A 22,153-nucleotide genomic window follows, 5' to 3' on the forward strand; every position below is an offset into this window, starting at 1 on the left:
CTGCACAGCTCCAAGTTAACCATGCAGCCAGTATGTCTAAATCACTGCCCACCCCTTTCCCCCAACTTTAATGAAAGACTTGAATGAACTCAGTTATTTTGTTTGAGGTAGACAAAATCTAGTAATATGGAGCAGTGATCATATATTAAAAATAATAACGGCAGTAATGTTACAGGGAACATACAGGAACATATGGGGATAGTTTTGGTAAAGATTTCTTAGGTATGATTTTAAATAACATTTCTGCCATTAAGAACTTTATTGTCTGGTTCTAGATGACAAAGATACATGCTTGAAGACACAGATTACTGAATAGTTTTACTTTTTTAAGACTACATTTCCTATACTGAAGAATAACAATTTGTTTCTCAGACTTCCTCTTTTCTTCATCCTTGCATGTTTGCTTCCTTAAGTATGATCTAATCTATCGCTCAGAAGTAGCAGCAGATTAACTTAATATCTGTTAATTATGGTAACTAAATTTGAATTATGATACTGTTCCTGCTCTGCCCTGTAGCTTCTTATTGTAACATAGGTTTCTCCAGCTCTAAGATTGCAGGTTGTACAGGATTCTTTATCTGAACCCAGCTTTGTTTCTTTTTTAGCCAGACTGCTGAAGTGATACACTGCATTTTATGTGAAAGTGGAACCACTAGTCTACCAGTAGCAGATCCTTACATTGGACCGTGTCCGTGTCTTCCTAGTGGAGCTACTTTTCCATACTCTTATCCCTATTTTAAAAAGAGGGTGGGTAGGGAGAGACCCAAGAATACAAGTCGATACACAGTCCTTGATCTTTACCACTTCTCAGATGATTGTTGTCCTCTTATTGAACAAGTTCTGACATGAAGTTCCTCCCACCATGAGCTCTGATTGTGTGTGTGTGCGTGGGTGGGTGGCGGCGAGAGCTGTCATTTACCAATATTCTTTTCTCTGAAACTTAAAAAAGTTTTTGCAAAACTTTCCTATCTTGGGCACAGTCATCATTTTTGCTGAGTTGAACACATGTATATGATTCTTCTAAGATCATGCTTTCCCAGCTTTTTGACTTCTTTTATTGTCTTCAATTTTACTTTCTTCTGCTTTCAACTGGAATGTAAAACTCTTTGAAAGTGGGAGCTTTGTCTTTTTCACCATTGTACCCTCAATTGTCTAGAATAGTGTTTACTAAATGTTGAAGAATTCATGCACATTTGCCATTTGGGGTTTTCTTTATTAGCAAGAACTTCATACGCAGGAAATCAGAAACTCTAACATTGCTCTGCTAACCACAATCTTTAGTCTTTCTACTTTTCTGTTTCTTTTACTTTCTACTGGACCTTATTTCCATTTGATCAGGATTCCTATGGGTCCTTAACTCAAACTTTCAGTTTGTCAGGCCCTGTTCTGCTTATGATGTCCAGCCTTAACTTTGTGGCCCACTATTGTAGAAATATTTGCATTTGCATTCTGGGGAATTCCCACCCTTTAGCTTATCTTGTCAATCTACAGTGCTCTGATTTTGTGAGTCCAAGGCTTCAGAGGTGTTCAGGAAAGTTGTACAACTGTCTTGATTGGAAATACCACAAATTGATTCTCTCCTGTCTTAGCTTTGTGGTTAGGGCTGATTGACAGTTTTATTTTCCATCACAAAGTGATTCCCTGTCACTTTCCACACAGATTTTCAGACTTTTCTGCTCTCTGTAAATGCCCAAACCCATACCTATCTACTCCTTAAGCAAAAACATAGCCTTCTATTTTAGTGAAAATATAGAGGCCACTTTGCAGGGATTCCATCAGCTTTTCTCTTCTGTATTTCAAATTTATTCTATGTTAATACATACTTTGCTAATTCTGTCTTGCCTGAGGAATGTGTGTCCATTTCCATTTTGATAGGAGGTTTTTTCTGTTGTTTTTATCTCTGTTCTTAAACCCAGCCAGTCTCACCTCAGTTTTCTCTGTCAGTTATCACTTTCTCATGGTCTGTCTAGCCAATCCCTGTCCCACTTGTAGCAGGTGATTTTATTTCCTATTTTCCAGAAATAACGAGGCTATTGGAGGTGAGCGCCCTCGACTCTTCCCCGTTCCCGCCATCCCGCCTACAAGCAGGACGCGCATCCACACCGTTCTGTCTGCCAAGGCCGGTCCCTTTGCCTGTGCTTACACATGCACCCTCTTTTCTAAGCCAGTGTTTTCCAGTAGAACTTTGTGTAATGATGAAATAGTTCTATATTTTTGCTGTCCAAAACTGTCGTCAGTAGCCACATGTGACGCTTGGGCAATTTAAATGTAGCTAGTATGACTGAGGGATTAAATTAGTTTTATTGTAAATTTAAATAGCCACATGTTGTAGTGCTTGCCATATTGAACAGTGTAGCTCTAATCCTTACTACATAATGTGTTCCTGTTATTTCTTGTTTCTTGAATCTCTTTGACCATGTGTGTCTTCTCTTCCACATTTAAATAGGTTTAGTCTTTCTCATTTGAAATAACTAGAACACATCAAAACCCTTTGTCATTTCCTTTTAGCTGTCTCCTGTCTACTCTCTGTCCCTGCATGGCAGCTTGTTGGTTCCTATGACTTCAGTTCTTATCCTGTCACTGAGCAGGACTCTCTCCTAGTGAGGTCTCCAGCTATTTCTCAGTTGTAGAATCCAGTAGTTACTTTATCTTCCCAACATTGATTTTTGATTGCTCTCTGCTTCTTGAAATTCTTGTGTCATCACTTCTCTTGGTTCTGTTTTTGTCTTGGTCCTTCCTGGCCTGCTTTTCCTCTGTTGCTTCTAAATGTTGCTGCTCTTCTATCCCGACTTCGTCTCACTTCTCCACTCCCCTCCCTTTACTCTCTACCCCTTCCACCCACTCCACTTACCTCCACCCTCTCACTGGGCATTGTCAGTTATCACCTGCACGCTCATGTCTTTTAAATCTATCTCTAGCCTCTTTTCTAAGTTCCAAACTTCACTGTTTAAATCACCATCGGTATTTCTTTCAGAATATTCCAGAGGTACACCGTCCTACTCAATAGATGTTCATAATTAAATTTAACTTTCTAAATAAAATATATATTCAGAAAAGTACACAGATTGTAAGTGTATGCCTTAATTCCTAATTAAGATCCATGAAACCATCATCCAGGTCAAGAAAAGTAACATTATTTATACCTCAGAAGTCCCTCTCCAATTCATTACCTCTTCCTTTCTCCCTAAAGGTAATCACTATCCTGACTTATAATAATATAGAACTATATTTGAACTTTATATAAATAAAATGATATATTATGTATTCTTCTGGGTCTTTTCTTTCATTCGCTGTTGTTTGTGATATGTTGTTGACTAATTTATTTTCATTACTGTTTAATATTCTACTGTATGGATATAGCATAATTTATTTGTGTAAACCGTTCATTGATAGTTATTTGGGTAGTTTTTACTTGAGTAGATTTTGGTGTTATGAATAATGCTGCTCTGCTCATTTTTGTGTATGCTTTATTATATATTGTGTGTATGTACTTCATTTGGGTATATAGCCAGGAGTGGAAGTGCAGATCATATGGCATGCTGTGTTTATTTTTAGTAGTTTTCAGAGTGGTTTTGTCAATTTATATTCCTAGCAGCAGTGTAAGAGAGTTTCTTTTGTTCCACTTTCTTACCAATACTTACTATTGCCAGTCTTCGTAATTTTAGCCATCCTTGAAGATCTGCTTCCTTGATGGCTAGTGAGGTTGAGCATCTTATGTTTATTGGCCACTTGTATATTACATATGTATTTTCTGTTGTAAAGTACCTGTTGAAGTCTTCTGTCTGTCTTTTCCTTATTGACATGTAAGAGTTCTTTGTATATACAGTACTGGATATGAACATTTGTTGGTTAATTGTGAGTTAATATCTTCCATTCTGTGGCTTACCTCTTCACTTCTTTAATGGTGTCTTTCTAGTCTTGTGTCCTTCTTACTGTGTTCCCTACCCCAAATCAATTAGCCAGCAGTTCCTGCCAGTTATACCTTTAAATACCTCTTTTGTCTCTTCTCCAGTCCTTTCATTAGTGCCTTAATGCAGGCCCTTGTTACTCAGGGCCTGGATCATAGATCATATCCCTTCCCGTCCACTTTCAACCACGTACAGAGTGACTTTTCTAAACCTCAAATCTTACTCATATCATTCCTCTGTTAAAATCTTCTCGTGGTACTTAGAGGCTACAGCATAAAGCTTAAGCCTCATGACCTTGCTTCTGCCTTCTTTAGAGGTTACTTCAAGTTTCTACTCCTGGATGAAGTCTTTCCTGACTTTATTCCCTGGTTCCTTTTCATATTTCTTTTTAAAGAAAGGATGTGGTTGTCTTTACCACAGGCACAGTTATTAAGACAGCTTTCTGCTGTTCATCTCTCATTTCATCTCTTGGCTGAGCACTACTGTTAGTTTGCTTGTGTTGGACATTTTTACGTTGATGTACCATCCAACTCTCTGACTAGTTTATTTCCTTTTCAGGCTTTTTCCTCTGCCAGTCCTGTAAATTTTGATGTTCTGACCTTGGCTTTCTTTTTTCCACCTGTTCTCCATGGGAGAACTCGTCAACTCTGATGGCCTTACTGCCATTTTGTATGTGCAGTCAGCCCTCAAGGTATCTGCAGGTTCCGGGTTCCAGAGTCAACTGATTAGGATCCACGGTTGGTTGAATTCAAGGATGTGGAACCTGCGGATATGGAGGGCTGACTGTCTATGACTTCCAGATTTTTATTTCCAGACCACCTTTTCTCTTGAACTCCAGATCCATGGGCATTGCCCCTTTGATGTTTCTTAGGCATTTTAAGCTCATTAAATCCCAAACTAAGCTCATACCTCCCAACTCCCAAATCCAATTCTGTATGATTCTATATTTTCTTTGAACATCCCCTTCAGGTATGCCTGCCTGTCAAATACCTCTGTGAAGCCTTTCCCTGATACCACTTTTCCCTACTTGATCACTTCTTCCTTTGTTTCCCTATCATGGTACCTGCAAACATCTGTTCTCCCCTGTAGACTAAAAGCATCTTGAGGGGTTTGTATCACTGTCCTGCACAATGCTTAGCATAAGTAGTTGAGAGGTGACTGAGAGTACCTCCAACTAAACACACCTGAAATCAGATTCATCATCCCTTTGCTTTCCTCCTGGTTTTCTTCTTTAAAATGACTCACCTTTCACAGTTGACGACATCACCATCTTTTCAGTTAAGTTAGTCATGTTTAATTCCTTTTCTATCACTTCCACAACTAGCTGGTTTCTGAGTCCATAGCTATGTTTTCCTATTCCATTCCCTTAGCTTTGGTTCAGGTTCTTACCTTGTCTTCACCAGACTATTGCAATCACTGTTTAAATGTTCTACCTATCTTTAGGTTTTCCCCAGTTTGTTATTGCTACTGGAATTATTTTTGTCACATATACAGTTGATCATCTCTTGGTTCAGTAACCTGTTCGTCTTTTCTTCAGGATAAAGTCCCACTTCTTTATAAGACATTCAGTGGCAATCTTAAAGAACTGGTCTAGTCTTCCTCCCTCTGCTTATCACAGAAGCCACATCCTTTAAGCACTAGCCTTGGCAGACTGCAAACCGAAGTTCACCTTGTTTATACTACCTGTATTGCCTTTCTCTCCATCCAGTGCTGTGGAGGAACCTAGAGACCTAGATTTAAACCTGCTTTTAACAATTACTATCTGTTGTCCTTGGACAAGCTTCTTAAGATACCATAACACACATGTATTAAGTACTGGCACTTAATATGTGTTATCTTCCTCGTTCAACCCTTCTCCTCCAAACCACAGTCGGAATTTATCTTTCCCGTTTGTACAGAGCTCTTACTTTTCATTATGCTTATTAAACATCTTATTTTTCTCCTACATTACATGCCTTTTTAAGGGTTGATACTATGATTTCTTGTGCTTAATTCAGTTGAATTTTTCAAGCTTAGGTAATGGATTTGCTTTGCCTAATCCACACTGTATCATTTAGTTTCTAAGTGACCAACATGATTGGGATATGATTTTTTTGGACCAAACTTGTCACTACGGGGACCGTTTGTAAAGGCCCAGCCAAAGCAGCTTGGTAAAAACTCACCTGCTTCGTTGGAAATTTAGGAGGGGGATACATTTGTCCTAAAGTTACCTGTAACTCTCGAAGGAATTTACAACTGTAATTGTAATGTCTTTATACTAAAAAAAAGCCCCAGTACCTGAGTGAATTGTGTTTTTTTTTACAGCCAGTTGCTGAACCAATCCCCATCTGTAGTTTCTGTCTTGGCACAAAAGACCAAAACCGAGAAAAGAAGCCAGAGGAACTAATCTCCTGTGCAGACTGCGGCAACAGTGGTATGTAGCCCTTGTGTCCTTGTGACAGGTGCCCTCAGGCGAGAAGATGTTTGACTGGAGTTTGTACCCTTGGTCCTTCAGAAAGGAACATTTTAATTTGATTCCGGTTTTAGGTACCTGAGATGAGCTTCTAGGTGAGGGAGGGATTCAAGTGTGTAGTTGAAATGTTTTATTCAGTTAAGTTAAATCAGGCCTCAGCTGTTATTGTTGTTTTTATAAAAAGCTTTCCATAGACTTATTTTTTTCTGTTGGTCTTTATATTTCACTATCAAACATCTGTTCAAATCACAGCAATCAGTTAGAAGTTATTACTGGTTTCTTTAATAATCACTACTTATCTTTCTTGATTTATGCCTCAGTCTTCATGAATAGAACCAGGATGATAACAGATTTGTTTTTCTTGATAGAAACTTACATATGTCACATTGGGAAATAGAGTGTTGACACTGCAATTTAGTGAGCTGTGTGAAACTCTGGGCTCTAAAAAAGGTTTTGCGAAGAGTCTCCTAATTTGTCAATTCCAGAGATAGTCTTGGTGTGCATTTTAAGAACTTACGAGGCTTTGCAGTATCTTTAATCATTGGCTTAATAGTCAGTGTTTTATACCAGTGACAAATAGGATTTAGTCCAGAAAGCAGAAAACACACTACATACTTCAAGGGGAGAGGAATTTAATACTAGAATCAGGTTTTTGTGAGATCGTTGGAAGGGCTGAAGAGGCAAGCTCTGGACTGGGCCTCAAGGACTGATTCCTGGGACGTTGCAGAACTGGCCCACCAGGGGGCCACTGCATCTGCCTCCATCTGGAAGAGGTGGAAGTGGGAAGTACTGCAGAACCGTTGAGTTCTGTAGCTGGTGCTGAAATGCTGAATTCGGCCATCGTCACAACTGCTTCTGGATAGCCATGAAGGTGGAGAGTAGACACTGGTGTTTTCGTAACTTTTCATTAGAAAACAGTATCAGGAAGAAGATGGTCTTTGCTTCATTACTACTTTTCAGAAGTCACTCAAACACATCCCATTGGTAGAATTTAATTCGTATCTAGAGCCTAACTGCAAGAGAGTCTGGGAAATATAGTCTTCAGCTTTTCGGTTTTTATGTATAGAAGGCATTAGAAGGAGGTGGGAAGAGATCTTGAGTAGTGGTGACCATATCCAGCATAATACCACAAACCAAACTGAATTCTGGGTGGGTTTCACAGTTAAATATAAACCATAAAATCATAAAAGGTTAGACAAAAATATAGTGACATGTCATACAATACAGTGATTTCCAAACTATTTTAGTAATGGAACCCTTAAGAAATCTTATGAGAACTCAAATATATAAAACAGATAAAAATGAATCTGCTTTAGGTGAGGTAGGAATGAAATGGGAGCAGGGAGAGGGTTCTGTTATAGCCCTGCCTTCCAAGAAGCATTATATTTGAGGTGGTCTTGGAGTTTCTGTAAGATAGGGAATAGCGTACTTTGAAAATCTTACTGTAGAGGGGACTTTTAAAGAACTAGGAAGATAAATAACTATTAGTTACCATTGCTATAGAAATAAATTACTACAAAACTTAGCAGCTAAAAGCAACAACAAACATTGTTTATTTCATGTTGTTTCTTTGGGTCAGGAATTAGGGAGTGGCTTATCTGGGTGGTTTTGATTTGGGATCTTTCATGAGGTTGCAATTAAGATTGCAGGTCCTGTGCTTGTGTCATCTGAAGGCTTTCATGGTGACTCATTTACCTGGCTGGCAAGTTAATGCTGCCTGTTGACAGGAAGCCTCAGCTCTTTGCCCTGTGGACCTTTCCATAGGGCTGCATGAGTGTCCACAGGTGGCGGCTGATTCCCCTAAGCAGGTATCTGAGAGAAAGAGCAAGGTGGAATTGGCAGCATCTCTTATACTTACCTAAGAAGTCATGCTGTCATTTCAGCAGTATCCTGTTTGGTGTGGGAGAGAACTACACAAGGGCGTGAACTGGTGTTGTTGCCAGGAGGGCTGCTTGGAGCTTGGCTATCAGAATAACCAAGGAAGAAAATATGGACATGGTCAAGTATACGAAATTTGGAATTTTTCAAATTGAGAACTAAAATACCCCAAATTTTAAAAAGCAAGAATTGTTTGAGAAAAATAATTGCATTAAATATGGCAAGGGGCCAAAAGCTCTAAAGTATAGAGCGCGTGCTTACATTTCTAAACGTGAAGTCTGGGGGCAGAGCCTATGAATAGGCAGTTCACACAAGAGAAAGTTAAGAGTTGAGCATGTGAAAAACGTTCTACCCAAATAATAATAGGAACGCACACCAAAGCAGCAGCGAAGTGTTACTTTATAGCTTTTATAGAGCTCGAAATATAAGAGAGCCGAAACTGGAGCTGATAAAATTGTGGTAAAATATTTGTGCTTTGCTGGTGGCACTGGGTATTATATCATGGGATTTGAAGCATGTTTTGGCAGTGCAAGTCTACCTCTCAAGCTATAGCAATGTTTATTTCATCTCACTCACCATCTCCTCTTTCAGGAATTTATTCTCAGGAATTAACTTAAAAGAAGGAAAGAATCTATCATCATGAAATAATTCACTTTAGTGATCTAATAACTGTTATGGGTAATTGTCTAAATATTTGCAACAGGGAAATGGTCAGGTAGGTTATAGTGTGTCAAGTCAGTGGAATATAATCAGTTTAAGGAATGTAAATATAAAGTTTGCTTGAATAAAATAATGAAGAAAAGCAAAACAAAGCCATATATATTCTGTCATTAAAACCATGCAAGGGCTTTGGTTAGTTTACAAAGGAAGAGTAGGACACGGAAATGGCTATTCTAGGATGATGAGATTATGGGTGAGGTTTTTTACACCTCTTCCATTTTCCTTGGATGTTAGTGATGTTTTGATGATAAATTTCTTATCATCTCTTAAAAGAGAAAATTATTTAGGGATAGAAGAGGGAGGAGAGAAGATAATTTAACCAACCCTTTCTCTCACTGAAGAAAAATAAACATAACCAATTTTTAGAGGAAAGGGACAAATCTTTTCAGAGTTAAGAGCAAATTGGCTACCCTAAGTTTTTGAGAATCAAACTGATACTAACTTTTGGGAGAGGAAACATTTTTTTCTGTTACTATTAATTTTGATCACAATAGAAATATTGCTTAGGTTTTAGTTTTAGCTTGAGTGCCTTAAATCATGAGCACATAACTCACTTTTAAATGATGGGATTTTAAAAATATATTTTTTAGTTATAAAAGTAACACGTTATTGTTTTAAAAATGAGAGCACAGGGCTTCCCTGGTGGCGCAGTGGTTGAGAATCCGCCTGCCGATGCAGGGGACACGGCTTTGTGCCCCGGTCCGGGAAGATGCCACATGCCGCGGAGCGGCTGGGCCCGTGAGCCATGGCGGCTGAGCCTGCGCGTCCGGAGCCTGTGCCCCGCAACGGGAGAGACCACAACAGTCAGAGGCCCGCGTAACACAAAAAAAAAAAAAAAAAAAAAAAAAAATGAGAGCACAGAAGGGTATAAAGTAAAATGTAAAATCCTTTTCCTGCAAAATATTTATAGCTCTATATCCTAGGATGTTACAGTTGTAAACAGTTTTTGTGTTACTCTTCCAGAAATGGCCCAGGCATGTTTTGTATTTGTATGCATGGGAGCATGTGTACACACATAGTGCTTTAATTAATGCAGGCTTAATAAAGTTTGGAGTTTGTCAAGTTTTTTATAATCAAATTGGGGAGGGTGATGTATTTAGCATGCATAAAACTGAATTGAGTGCCCAGTCCTGATGAGGCATGTGTGGCAAGCTTCCAGGGGCTTCTTGTTTTCCTTGATGTTTTGATTTAAGAAAATTGCCTTTTTCTACCTCATTCCTTTAATACAGTTACAAAATGATTCTTGATTGTTTCATTTGCGAACTTTCCCCTTATTAGGTCATCCATCCTGTTTAAAGTTTTCCCCCGAGCTAACGGTTAGAGTGAAGGCCTTACGGTGGCAGTGCATCGAGTGTAAAACGTGCAGCTCCTGTCGAGATCAAGGCAAAAATGCAGTGAGTATCTTCGTCTTCCAATGTGAATATTTCATTTAGAAGTAGAACGTACAACTGGCATTTTCCTCTAAGTATGGTTGGTTATTTTCAGTCACTTGGTCCAGCAGAATTTAGAACAGTAGCTCCTTCAAGTTACACATCATTAGTTTAGAATACTTGCTCATTGCCACTTGGATGATTTCTAGGTAGTTTCTAAAGCACCTTAATTGTATGTTTGCAGAGAGACTAGCTACTTTAAAGAAATACTCGTGAAATTTGTTTGAGTAATATGGAGGTGTTCATTTAGGGATGGTCAGTTATATTAATTACAGTCATCTGTTTCTCTTCTTTTATTAAAACAGACTAAAGTTAGCTTGTATCTGGCTACTGGATAAACTTAAAAGTAATGAAACTTTAGTTCTTTATTAAAGATGGATGAAGCAAAACTTTTTGCTAACTCAGACTGTCCGTTTACTCAACTAATACAAATTAAGGGAACTTTTATTATTATTATTATTTTTTTTTTTTTTATTTTTTTTTTTTTTTTGTGGTAAGCGGGCCTCCCTCTGCTGTGGCCTCTCCCGCTGCGGAGCACAGGCTCCGGAGGCTCAGCGGCCATGGCTCACGGGCCCAGCCGCTCCGCGGCATGTGGGATCCTCCCAGAACGGGGCGCGAACCCGGTTCCCCTGCATCGGCAGGCGGACGCGCAACCGCTGCGCCACCAGGGAAGCCCCGGGAACTTTTATTATTATGGTAACTCATCTTCTTTATGGAAAGGAGCTTCCTAGGTTTCATGAAGTCATGATCCTGACATGTTTCGCAAGGTTGAACCAAACTGTTCTTTTTCTGCTTTAGGATAACATGCTCTTTTGTGATTCCTGTGACCGAGGTTTTCACATGGAGTGTTGTGATCCGCCACTCACCCGGATGCCAAAAGGTAAGAAATACTTTCTGAAATCAGCCTGGCAATATAAAAGGGCAGGTTAGTGAAAGCGCTTTTCAATCTGCTTTGTTAAGATGAGAGAATAGTTTGCATCTTTCTATTCGGTGTTGTATAAGTAGGAAGAGAGCGAGCAGTCACCCTAAAGGTGGGGATAGTCTTTCTCTTTAGGCATCCTAACATTCTTATGTGGTGTGGCTTTATTATTAGTTTCCTCTGTTTTCATTATTTAAGTATCCATGGAGGATGAAGGTGTTCATTTATAATTTTTTGCCAGCTCTATAGCTAGAGGGCAAAATACTTGCCTTATGTAATAGTTTGAAATATCTATTTCTTGAAAGGAAGAAGTGAAATTGTATTAGGTCATGTTGATTATATCACAGCTCATCACTTTTGAGGGGCCTAAAGCTATTAGGGCCTCTGACTTATCGAAAACCTTAAAAATTTTATAACATTTTGCAAACAACAGGTGCCCAAATCAGAAGCATACAGCTTAATAATGTTATTCTATTCTTTTGACTCCTGTTCCTTGAAAGGTATTTAGTTGGGATACAGTTGCCTTTTGGTTGGATTTCCATCTTGTCGTATGCTTATAGTTTTTTTTTAAAAAAAATTCATTAGTCTTCCCTGCTTTGTCTTACCACAAATTCCATTTTCAACTCGGATTTTGTGATTTATAGGTTTCTTAAGTAAAATGCTTATGGGATACTTGATGTGTCTGTTTGAAGAAATTTTTCCTGTTGATGGAAAGGGACTCAACCTTAGTTATAGTCAAGTTATTCCACTTTAGGATTTTACTTGAGTCCCTTTGTGCCACTATTGATTGTCACCTTTTGAAGAGCCTACATTTATATGTATTGGAAGAATAAGTATCCCCCATTTCCTGCCTCTTCCATTTACTTGAAATGTGGACAAAAGGCCTTCTGAGAATCCTTCAAGATAGTAAAGGTTTTCTTAGGACTTCATTCCTGTGTGTTTAATGCCTACAAAAGAAGTTTTATGGAAGCTTAAAGCAGGCAACATTTTATTTTGAAATAATTTCAGATTTACAGAAACGTAGTACAAATAATACAGAGAGTTCTCATTGTACCCTTGACTCAGCTTCCCCTAATGTTAACATCTTACAGTTATTGAAACCAGGAAACTAACATTGATCTGATGTGATTAATCTACAGACCTTATTTGAATTTCTGGTCCTGAGAATCCAATCCAGGATGTCACATTACATTTAGTTGTCATATTTCCTTACTCTCTTCCAGTCAATTCCTCAGATTTTGTCTTTCCTGACCTTGACACTTTTGAAGAATACTGGCCAAGTATTTTGTAGAAAGTCCTTCGTTTTGGGTTTGTCTCTTGCTTTATCGTGATTAGATTGAGGCTATGCAGTTTGACAAGAATACTAGAGAAGTGATGTTGTGCCCTCTTAGTGTATCATAACAGGGGTATATTATACTGGTGTGTCTTATAACTAGTGGTGTTAACTTGGATCACTTGATTATAGTGGAGAAACTTGACAGACACCTTAAAGTTACTCTTTTTCTGCTTTGTATCTCCTTTAGCATCAGTCATTGATTCGTGCATGCACCATTTTTTACTGTGGTGTTTCTCTACATAGTGATGATTTTTCTATTTCCATCATTTCTTCTACATTTACTAACTGTAATTCTGCTATAAGAAAGAGTGATCCCCAGCTGTGGGATGATCTGAGGTGATGCCCGTTTGGCAAACTTTGGTTTTTGCTGTCAGAGCTCCCATCCTGGCTTCTGAAGCCGATATGGATGCCCTGGGGTGGGCACCACCTGGCTCCCACGGGCTCCCGGGTTTGACTCTATGCATTTGGAGTGGTTTGGGGACCCCAAAGCTTTTGCTCCTGTTGGTTTGTCCCTGACAGCAGACAAAGCCTCGTGCTGCCCTCAGTTTTCCCCCTTTATTTCTTTTGAAGAACCAATTTTTCACGGTACTTGTCCTGATTTGTTTTCATAGTGTTCAAATCTGTATTTTTGTATGTAGGGGGAAGTAATTTTCTCAACACTAATCGTTAATAAATACTGTATTAAATTGTCATGAAGGAGTTCTTGTTTAATAAATGGACGTGTAAAAACAAACCAAAAAAAACACCAAAAAAAGAAAAAGAAAGAGTGATCCCTTTCTCCCACTTATTTATTTATTCAGCTATTCAAATCGTTATGGACTCATGGATATTTATTTTATTCTATGGCTTATAGTCCATTGCTGTGATTATTCCTTTTTTTCTGGATTGACCCAGATCTGGCTGTTGGGAGTTCCTTCATGTTGGCTTCTGGGTCCTTTTCACATGCCTTCATCATCTGTTGAGCACTTCTTTATTTCCTGGCACCACAAGCTGTTCCAGGTTATCTTGTATTTTCCCAGCTCCAGTCCTGGACTCAGCCATTCCTCTATGGGGCTTCTTTTCTTGCAGAACAGTAATTAGAAGCCCGTATGTGGGTTCTGGGTATAAAGTGAGGATCAGTGGACTTCAGCCATGTGTGGCCTTCAGGATATTTGTGAGTCTCTTCCAGTTGTTTGTAGAATTTTGTGTGTGTATGTTTTCATGTTTATTTTTCTGGGGGTCTTTTATCAGATTTTCAAATGAGAGTCCTTGACCTGAAAGAGGTTAAGAACTCCTGGCTTGGAGTATCTGAACTCTTTCAGTGTATTTATGTCCATTGTGCTTTTATGTGGAATTTTCTTTCTTTATAGGCATGTGGATATGTCAGATATGTCGACCTAGGAAAAAAGGACGAAAACTTCTACAGAAGAAGGCGGCACAGATAAAACGGCGCTATGCTAATCCAATAGGACGTCCAAAAAACAGGTTAAAGAAACAAAACACGGTGTAAGTTGTACTTGTGGCAAGGTGAGGGGAGAAGAGCGTAGGGTCTTCTCTGTAGCACAGGGTTCACTTGTTTGCTCTGCGAAAAGACACGCAGTTGTCACAGCTGCCACTTTTATGTAATAATAATGGCTAACTCTTACTGAGTCCTTAATAAAGTGCCAAGGCACTCACTGTTCTAAGTGCCTGACGTGTGTTAAATCATTTAATTTTCCCACCAGCCCAGTGAAGTAGGTACTGTTGGTACTCTCCTTTTTCAAAGGAGGAAACTGCAGTCTAGAACGATTAACTTGCATAGTTGGCAGTAAGTGTTCAACTGAGTTTAAAACCCCAATAGGCTGGCCCCAAGGTCTGGCTCTAGACCGTTACCTTAGATTGCTTCTTTTACCTAAAAAACAAGGAGGAAAAAATTACGTTATTGAAGCATTTCACAGATTCTTCTCTTGATGTAATCTCAGTAGTTTATTTCTGTTATATGTACAGATTGCTGGAAAGCTTCTTCTGTTGAGGTCATAGCTAAGTCCCATTTCTGTGTCCTGAAGTAAAATAATGTAAATTTTCATCTGTTAGCAGAAATCAGGGATATAATTATCTCTTGTGGACTAGAAAACTGGGCTAGGTCTGGAGGAGGTGGGGCAAGATTAAGTAGCTAATTTTCTCTTTTCTTTGGAGTATCTCTACAGTAATTCACCTTTGATGATATGTAAACTATCTTTAGGCCTGTCAGCCTCTCACAAAATTTACCCACCCTTTGTACACTTAAGATGAAGGTGGTATAGCTGAAATGAGTGGGCATTAGCAGCTTGAAATACATAGAACCAGTATTGTAGTTCATATTTTAAATCTTAAATCACGCTTTAACTTTCCTGTAAAAAGATCTTTTGATTCCTGACTTGCAGAGAGTAACCCATCCTTATGTTTAGAGGTAAGAGTATAACTCTGAGTTGGTGCAGAGATCCTTGGACTTCATACCTGGAAAGGTCTTAGTTTTTCTCTGGTACAACTCTCACTGTATAGATGAAGACACTGTTGTTTAAAGACAATGTGATTTGTCCAAGATGTGCAGCTAGTAAGTGGCAGAATTATGGCTCAGATATGCCCTCTGACTCCTGGCCTAGGATTCTTTTCACTATAAAATGAATAGGCTTCCCAGAAATAGATGTTTCTAATAACATTGCTTTTTAGTCATATAATATTTACAGTTTATGGAATATTCTGAACAATATAGATTTTTAAAATATAGTTATAGGTTATTTACTGTGTGTTATATATTAAATAGAAACCATATAAAGATTTCTTTTTAATAGTTTCCCTTTTCCCTGTTTGATTCTTTAGGTCAAAAGGTCCCTTCAGCAAAGTTCGAACAGGCCCTGGGAGGGGTCGGAAACGTAAAATCACTCTCTCCAGCCAGTCAGCATCGTCATCAGAAGACGGATATCTAGAGCAAATAGATGGCTTGGACTTCTGCAGAGATGGCAGCGTCCCCTTGAAGTTCAATAAGAAAACCAAAGGGCTCATCGATGGCCTTACCAAATTCTTTACCCCTTCCCCTGACGGGCGGAAACCTCGAGGGGAAGTGGTGGACTACTCTGAGCAATATAGAGTCAGGAAAAAGGGCAACAGAAAGTCAAGCACTTCAGATTGGCCCACAGGTGAAAGTTCGTTCACTTAGAAACAAAAAGTGTTCCAAAGTGTGTTATTTGGAATAACAGTAGTTATCTGGAGTAGATTTATATTTGATTATTAAAAATTAATTGGTCTTGGACTGTAAGAATGTGCTAAAGATATGTATGTAGGTGATACTCAGGTGATAACTATGGCAGGAACTTAGAGGCTAGAGATGCAGTTGGAGAACGGCTAGTAGGAGTTTTAGACAAAAGAAGATGCTTTTTGGTTGGAACCACAAAGAATCTGCCTACAGAAGTTTGGTGTATAACCTTGACTCAAGGATAACTTTATGTAATATTTCATAAATTACAAAATAAATTATGTGCTGAACATCAAGATGCTTACTTTATTCCTGCAAGGAAATTGCAGAGTATAGGTAAATATTGGGTTGGCCCAGAAGTTCGTTTGGGATTGTCCAAGCCTGAACGAAGTTTTGGGCCAACCCAATAAAATGCTGTTGATCTGAGCATAAGTGAAAGACCAAATTATATGCAAATATGATGAGGTCATTGATTTTTCTACTTCAGATCTTGGCAAATACAGTTGTAATTTTTCATGGATTATAGTTAAAAAGAGAGAGAAAGAGAACCACAGCTTCAGACCATTTGCTTATGTGTCAGGCTGAGGTCCCTAGTTTTCCAAGTAGAAAACATCTGTGGAGAAGAGTTAAAAGTATAGGAGGTAATTCAAGTCAGAGAACATTTTGATGAGCTGTCCAGATAATTAGAGCTGGTCTCATCGCTGTTGAGTTGCAAGAGCCTAACCCTGTGAAGAAAGTTAGAAAGGGCTCTGAGGAAAGCAGAAGAACAAGAATGGGCTCTTGCATCACAGGGCCGAATCTGGAGTGTCTCATGTGCTGCAAGGACTTCCTTAACTTTTATTTCCTTCCCTGCAGTGTCCCATTGGTGATTGTATTCACCGCTTCATCATTCCTGCTTATATCAATGATTGAGTGGTCCACTGCAGGGGAGAAAAATCCTCATCGTTGTCAGGTCCCCCCTTTTATGCTGTATTGATTGGCTTCTCACCTGAGTGGCAATCCGCTAACTACAATTTAAGCATTTAAGTACTTTTCATGTCTTTATCGGCCATGTTGACTGTAGATAAGCTCCACTCTGAGTACATTTATCTCAGAAAAAATGCAAGCCATTTAGGTTGGATTTAGGAAGGAATCTCTTAAAGCAGATCGTGATAAAAGGCATTTTTGAATTAACCATTTCACTGGTGGTGGATTATTAGAAGAATCTACTGGAAAGTGTTAGAAATTATTAGAGCAAATGTATAAAGTATATGGAAAACCAATACTGAGCTTTAGGCATGGGTATGAGCTTTTGCTTTAATTGGCTCTATCATTTTCTTTATGAATTGTAGAGTCTAAGAAGCAATCTGCACCATCTGATACAATGCTACGGAATACTGTGCTAGATCTGTGCCTGCATCCGTCTGTGTCATGCACTAGGGGGCATTAAAGGCACAGAATATCTTCAGATTATATATGTATTTTTCAGTTTAGGAATATTGTCAAGAGTGAGTCCTTGTCCTTCTTCTTACACTAAATGAGTAACTGTATGTGCAACTGATTTTTAAAAGAGAACTATCTGTCACTAATCGGTTTTTTCAGCCATACTCATACAGAGAGGAAGTGAGAGCACATCAGTTTCTCTTCAAATGCGAAGGATAGTGATCTACTTAATCCCCCAATGCTCCTTTTGCTCATTTCTCTACCCACTTGAGGAAGGTGCATCATTTAGTGTATGCTTATTATAATTTGTCATACTTACCCAGAGGATTACCATCTGCAATAGTCAGGCTTTGGAGTTTGTGCTTTAAAAGGTACCCAGAATGTGAGGGGAGTTGGTAGTACTTGGCCTCAGTTAAAGTAGCTATTTGAAATACATCTTTTTGTTGAGATAAGAATGTATTGGCCTTATGAAGATTGCAGAATCATTGAGAATTTTAAAAGGAACAAAATTTCCTTGTTTTGCTCTGAAGTGATGAAAATTATGTCTTGCTATAACATAAACTTCTTCCATACTACCAAAGAATGAAGAAGCAATATTTGCATGTTGACATGTTAAACTCATATTAAGAGTTTTATATTCATGTTATTTCAAAATAGACTTCATACTTCTTAGATCTTTTTCCTGTTCTACTTTAATATGTATGTATGTATATACTGAAGTATAATCTCTTTTAATGAAGTTTAAATTTAGTTATTTAGTTAGTATTTTTAAGCAGCTTTAAGTCAATTCAGGGTTTTCATTATAAGGCAGATATAATATGTACATATTGTTTATTGACTGGTATCTTTCTGGGAGTCAGTTTAATGTTATCCTCTTTTATGTAAATAATATTAAGACTTTTGAAATTTGTTCTAGTTCATGTACTAAACTGAAGATAGCATTAATAACGTGAGCCCTTTCTTAATGTGCAGACAATCAGGATGGCTGGGACAGCAAACAAGAAAGTGAGGAACGGCTTTTTGGGAGCCAGGAAATCATGACTGAGAAAGATATGGAATTATTTCGTGATATCCAAGAACAAGCACTGCAGGTAAAGTTGAATATTCAGATGGGACAAACAGTTTGTTCATGGATGAGAAACAGAGGATTAATTATATTGTGGGTAAAGCAGTAATAGCAATTTATCCATCTGATCTGCGAATAGATGTAGTTTGTGCGTGTGCATAGTTTGCTGGTTAAGGTGTTCTTTTCAAACCCATGATAACTGCTTTGGTTTTGCAGATAAACACATTGTTTTGACTACCATTATCAAATGAGCTTGGTTTATTTATCAATATTTTCTGTCTTATGTATGAAGAAGAGTTGAGGATTTTACCAACAAACAAAAACCAAGCCTCTCTCAAGTGATAAAACACATATTCATCAATTCAGGAAATATTTATTAAATGCTTCTGCCTTAATCCTTTGTTAACACGTAGCAAGATATAAATGTACAGACACAGAACCTACTTATGTGCCAGATGCTTGAGATGCCAAGGTAAATGATAGGATTCCTTCTCTAGCCAGGAGAGACTTGTAAATAGATAATTTCCTTAATGTGAAAGTTTAATTATAGAATACATGGAATTTGGAGAGTATGGGAGGCAAGTATGTACTTCTGTCTGGGGAGGTCAGAGGAGGATTCATTGAGGGGAAATACTACTGCAGGTGGTCTTAAGAATGTATAGGAGTTTATCAGGATGACAAGGAATGGGGTCCCATATAATCAGAAGTAACAAGTGCGAAGATTTGAAAATGGGGGAAAATGTGAAGAACACAGGGTGTAGATAATGGCAGGAGAACAGATTGGAAGAGTGCAGGGGTAGATCATAAAGGCTCTTTTGGATTGTGTTTATTTATCTTTTGTCTTTTCCTTCTTTTCCTCCAACTCACTGTGTAAGCCAAGTTGAGTTCTGTCTGTTTTCTTGAAATTAAGAATTTATAAGGCTGATGCTGGGGATTCCTGTTGCATAGGTGAAACTCTTTGGATTAAGAGACCCATTAGTGAATAGATTGTTTAGGTAGAGTTTTTTTGTTTTGTTTTGTTTTGTTTTTTGTGGTACGCGGGGCTCTCACTGTTGTGGCCTCTCCCGTTGCGGAGCACAGGCTCCGGACACGCAGGCCCAGCGGCCATGGCTCACGGGCCCAGCCGCTCCACGGCATGTGGGATCTTCCCGGACCGGGGCACGAACCCGCGTCCCCTGCATCGGCAGGCGGACTCTCAACCACTGCGCCACCAGGGAAGCCCTAGGTAGAGTATTTTTGAAAACTAAAGACAACGGTATAAATATTCAGCAAACATTTACTCAGCATTTCACCGTCTTATGATTTAACCAGGTATTGGCTTTGAGTCAGGTAGATCTGAGGTCAAGCCTTGGTCTGTCATTTACTAACTTCTACTTCAGGCAAGTTGCTTAACCTCTGAAGGCATATTCTTTTCCGGACAATAAGTAAAAAAAAAAAAGTGTTAGAGGTACTGCAGTAGAAAGTTACATTGATGTTCAGTGGGAATTCAAAGGAGTTCTTCACTTTTTAAGAACCTTTTTTTCTTCCTGAATAAGTTGCAGACATATGCTAATGCTTTTTAATTCCTCCTTATTTGTGTGTATTTCCTAAAAACAAGGACGTTCTTATACGTGACCACAGTACAGTCATCGCATCAGGAATTTAACACCAATGAAGCATGTTACCTAATCTGGAGATTTTAATCAAATTTCACCAGCTGTACCACTAATGTTCTTTATAGCAAAAGGAAAAAAAAGTCTTGTCCTGGTCCACTGTCCAGTCTAGGATCATGTGTTTCGTTTACTTGTTGTGTCTCCTTAGTCTACTTTAACCTGGAACACTTTCTCAGTCTTTATCTTTCACGCCCTCGACATTTTTGACGTGTGCATGTCATTTATTTTGTAGAATGTCTACAGAGGTGACGTGTCCTCGTCAGCGTGTCATACCAGGAGGCACGTAGTAGGTGTTCGTCCTGTTACAAGTGATGTTAACTTGATCACTTGGTTACAGTGGTATCGTGCCTTGTTTCTTCTCTGTGAAATCATTTGCCCTCTGTAATTATTGATATGTATCTTGTGGGAATACACTTTATGTAAGTATCCTGTTTCTTATCAAATTTTACCTGCTAGACTTTGCTGGTTGCTTTAGATGGAATTAGATGATTTTCTGATTCCATCATTTATTTTATGTTTATTAATTGGTGTACTGCTGTAAGGAAGAGCTTTTCCTTCTTCCTGTCTATCAGTCTATCCATCCATCCATCCCTCCATCCATATGGCTGTCTATCTATGACTTGTAGATTCTTATTTTATGAGTTATCTTATCATTTGTTGCTATTGATATTTATTTTGATGCTCAGATTGTTCCAGACTTGGGCAGGGGGAGCTTCAAGCCAGCCCCTGCATCATTCCGACGTGTCTCTGTCATTTTTCCCCCCACACAGATTGAGAACATTTATTGTGATTTTAATCTGTACCTCACCCTTAACTTTGGTTTTTGTGTGTGTGTTACTTTCTCCAATTTATTCTGTTCATTTGGCGATTTTTAAAATTGAGGTATAATTGACATATAACATTGTATTAGTTGCCGGTGTACAACAAAATGATTCGATATTTGTATAGTCCATATTCATATTTACTTTTGGCCACAGCAGTGTATCCTAGGCTCTTGTTGTTCTAGTTGTAGATTCAGCCATTTCTCTAAGAATCCCTGGTTCCTTTTATTGGAGAATAGGAGTCAGTGGTAGTTCTGTTCTTTTACTTGCTCAGGCCCAAAGAGGTGTCAGCCTTGATTTTTTTTCTGTCTCATGCTCTGTGCATATTCAGTTCATCAGCAAATCCTGTTGGTTCTACCTTCACAATATATCCAGAATATGACTACTTCTTTTCCCTTCCACCTCTGTCTTAGCCTAAGCTGCCATCACCTCTTGCTTGGGCTGTTGTAATGTCTCCAGACTCATCTACTTGCTTCCACTCCTGTTCCTCACCGCAATCATTAGTCTATATTCTTTATACAGGGCCCGGAGTAAATGTTTTCAAACATACCACTCCTCTGCTCAGAAAGCCCTCCAGTGTCTTTCAGTCTTGCTTAGATTGTTTAAAAAGGCCCACCGTGACCTTGTGCCTGCCCTGCTCTTCCACGTTATCCTCCCACTCTTGCCCTTGTTTGCTCTGCTCCAGCCACAGGCCTCCTTCTCTTCCTCAGACACACCAGGCACCCTTCTGCCTTGGAGCCTTTGCACTTACTGCTCCCCGTCTGGATTGCCCTTCCTCTGGCCCAGACGTCTAGTTGGCTCACTCTGTTTAGGTCTCTGCTCCTGTCACCCATCAGAGAGGCCCTTCCTAAATCCCAAACTGAATTAGCATACATTTATCCCCACTGTATCACTCTGTGTCCCCCTACCTGCTTGCTTGTCCTATATAGTACTTATCACTTCCTGAATGTAAATATTTATTTCTAGAATGTAAGTGCCTTGAGAACAGGCACTCTCTTTGGGGTCACTGCTTTATACCAAGTACCTGGAATATAGCAAAGGCTCAGTAAATATTTGTTTAATGAATAGATGTTTAAATGAAATTTTCTGCTGGGAGAAATGGGCCAGGAGTTGGAAAAATAGGAGTGTGAAGAGAAAGATGACTAGGGAGAGTTAAAAGGGGTGCTGAGCCTTGCTGAGACCCAGTAGAGACAATATAAATTTGTATTGACAATAATCTGGCTAATTGTGTGTTTCTTCCAGCATTTTATTAAACTTGTGATTGTCCATGTATGTATCTGGCACCAAATAAATAACTAGACATTTGAATTCTAATCTGTGCTTATTTTCATTGGCAGTGCACTGAAATTCTGATGATGG

General features: G+C 38.8%; 1 protein-coding gene across 1 annotated transcript in view; it reads left to right on the top strand.

Annotated features, from left to right (window-relative positions):
* The window catches only part of KAT6A (lysine acetyltransferase 6A), a 110,808-nt gene that overhangs the window by 51,053 nt on the left and 37,602 nt on the right, over positions 1-22,153 (top strand). Inside the window, exons 3-8 of the mRNA XM_055080816.1 lie at positions 6,213-6,321; positions 10,237-10,352; positions 11,187-11,268; positions 13,993-14,128; positions 15,461-15,777; positions 18,228-18,346. Coding sequence (XP_054936791.1) covers positions 6,213-6,321; positions 10,237-10,352; positions 11,187-11,268; positions 13,993-14,128; positions 15,461-15,777; positions 18,228-18,346 — 879 coding nt within the window. The remainder of the gene's footprint in view (positions 1-6,212; positions 6,322-10,236; positions 10,353-11,186; positions 11,269-13,992; positions 14,129-15,460; positions 15,778-18,227; positions 18,347-22,153) is intronic.

This window comes from Physeter macrocephalus, chromosome 20, assembly GCF_002837175.3.
Source record: "Physeter macrocephalus isolate SW-GA chromosome 20, ASM283717v5, whole genome shotgun sequence".
Classification (NCBI taxonomy): Eukaryota; Metazoa; Chordata; class Mammalia; order Artiodactyla; family Physeteridae; genus Physeter; species Physeter macrocephalus.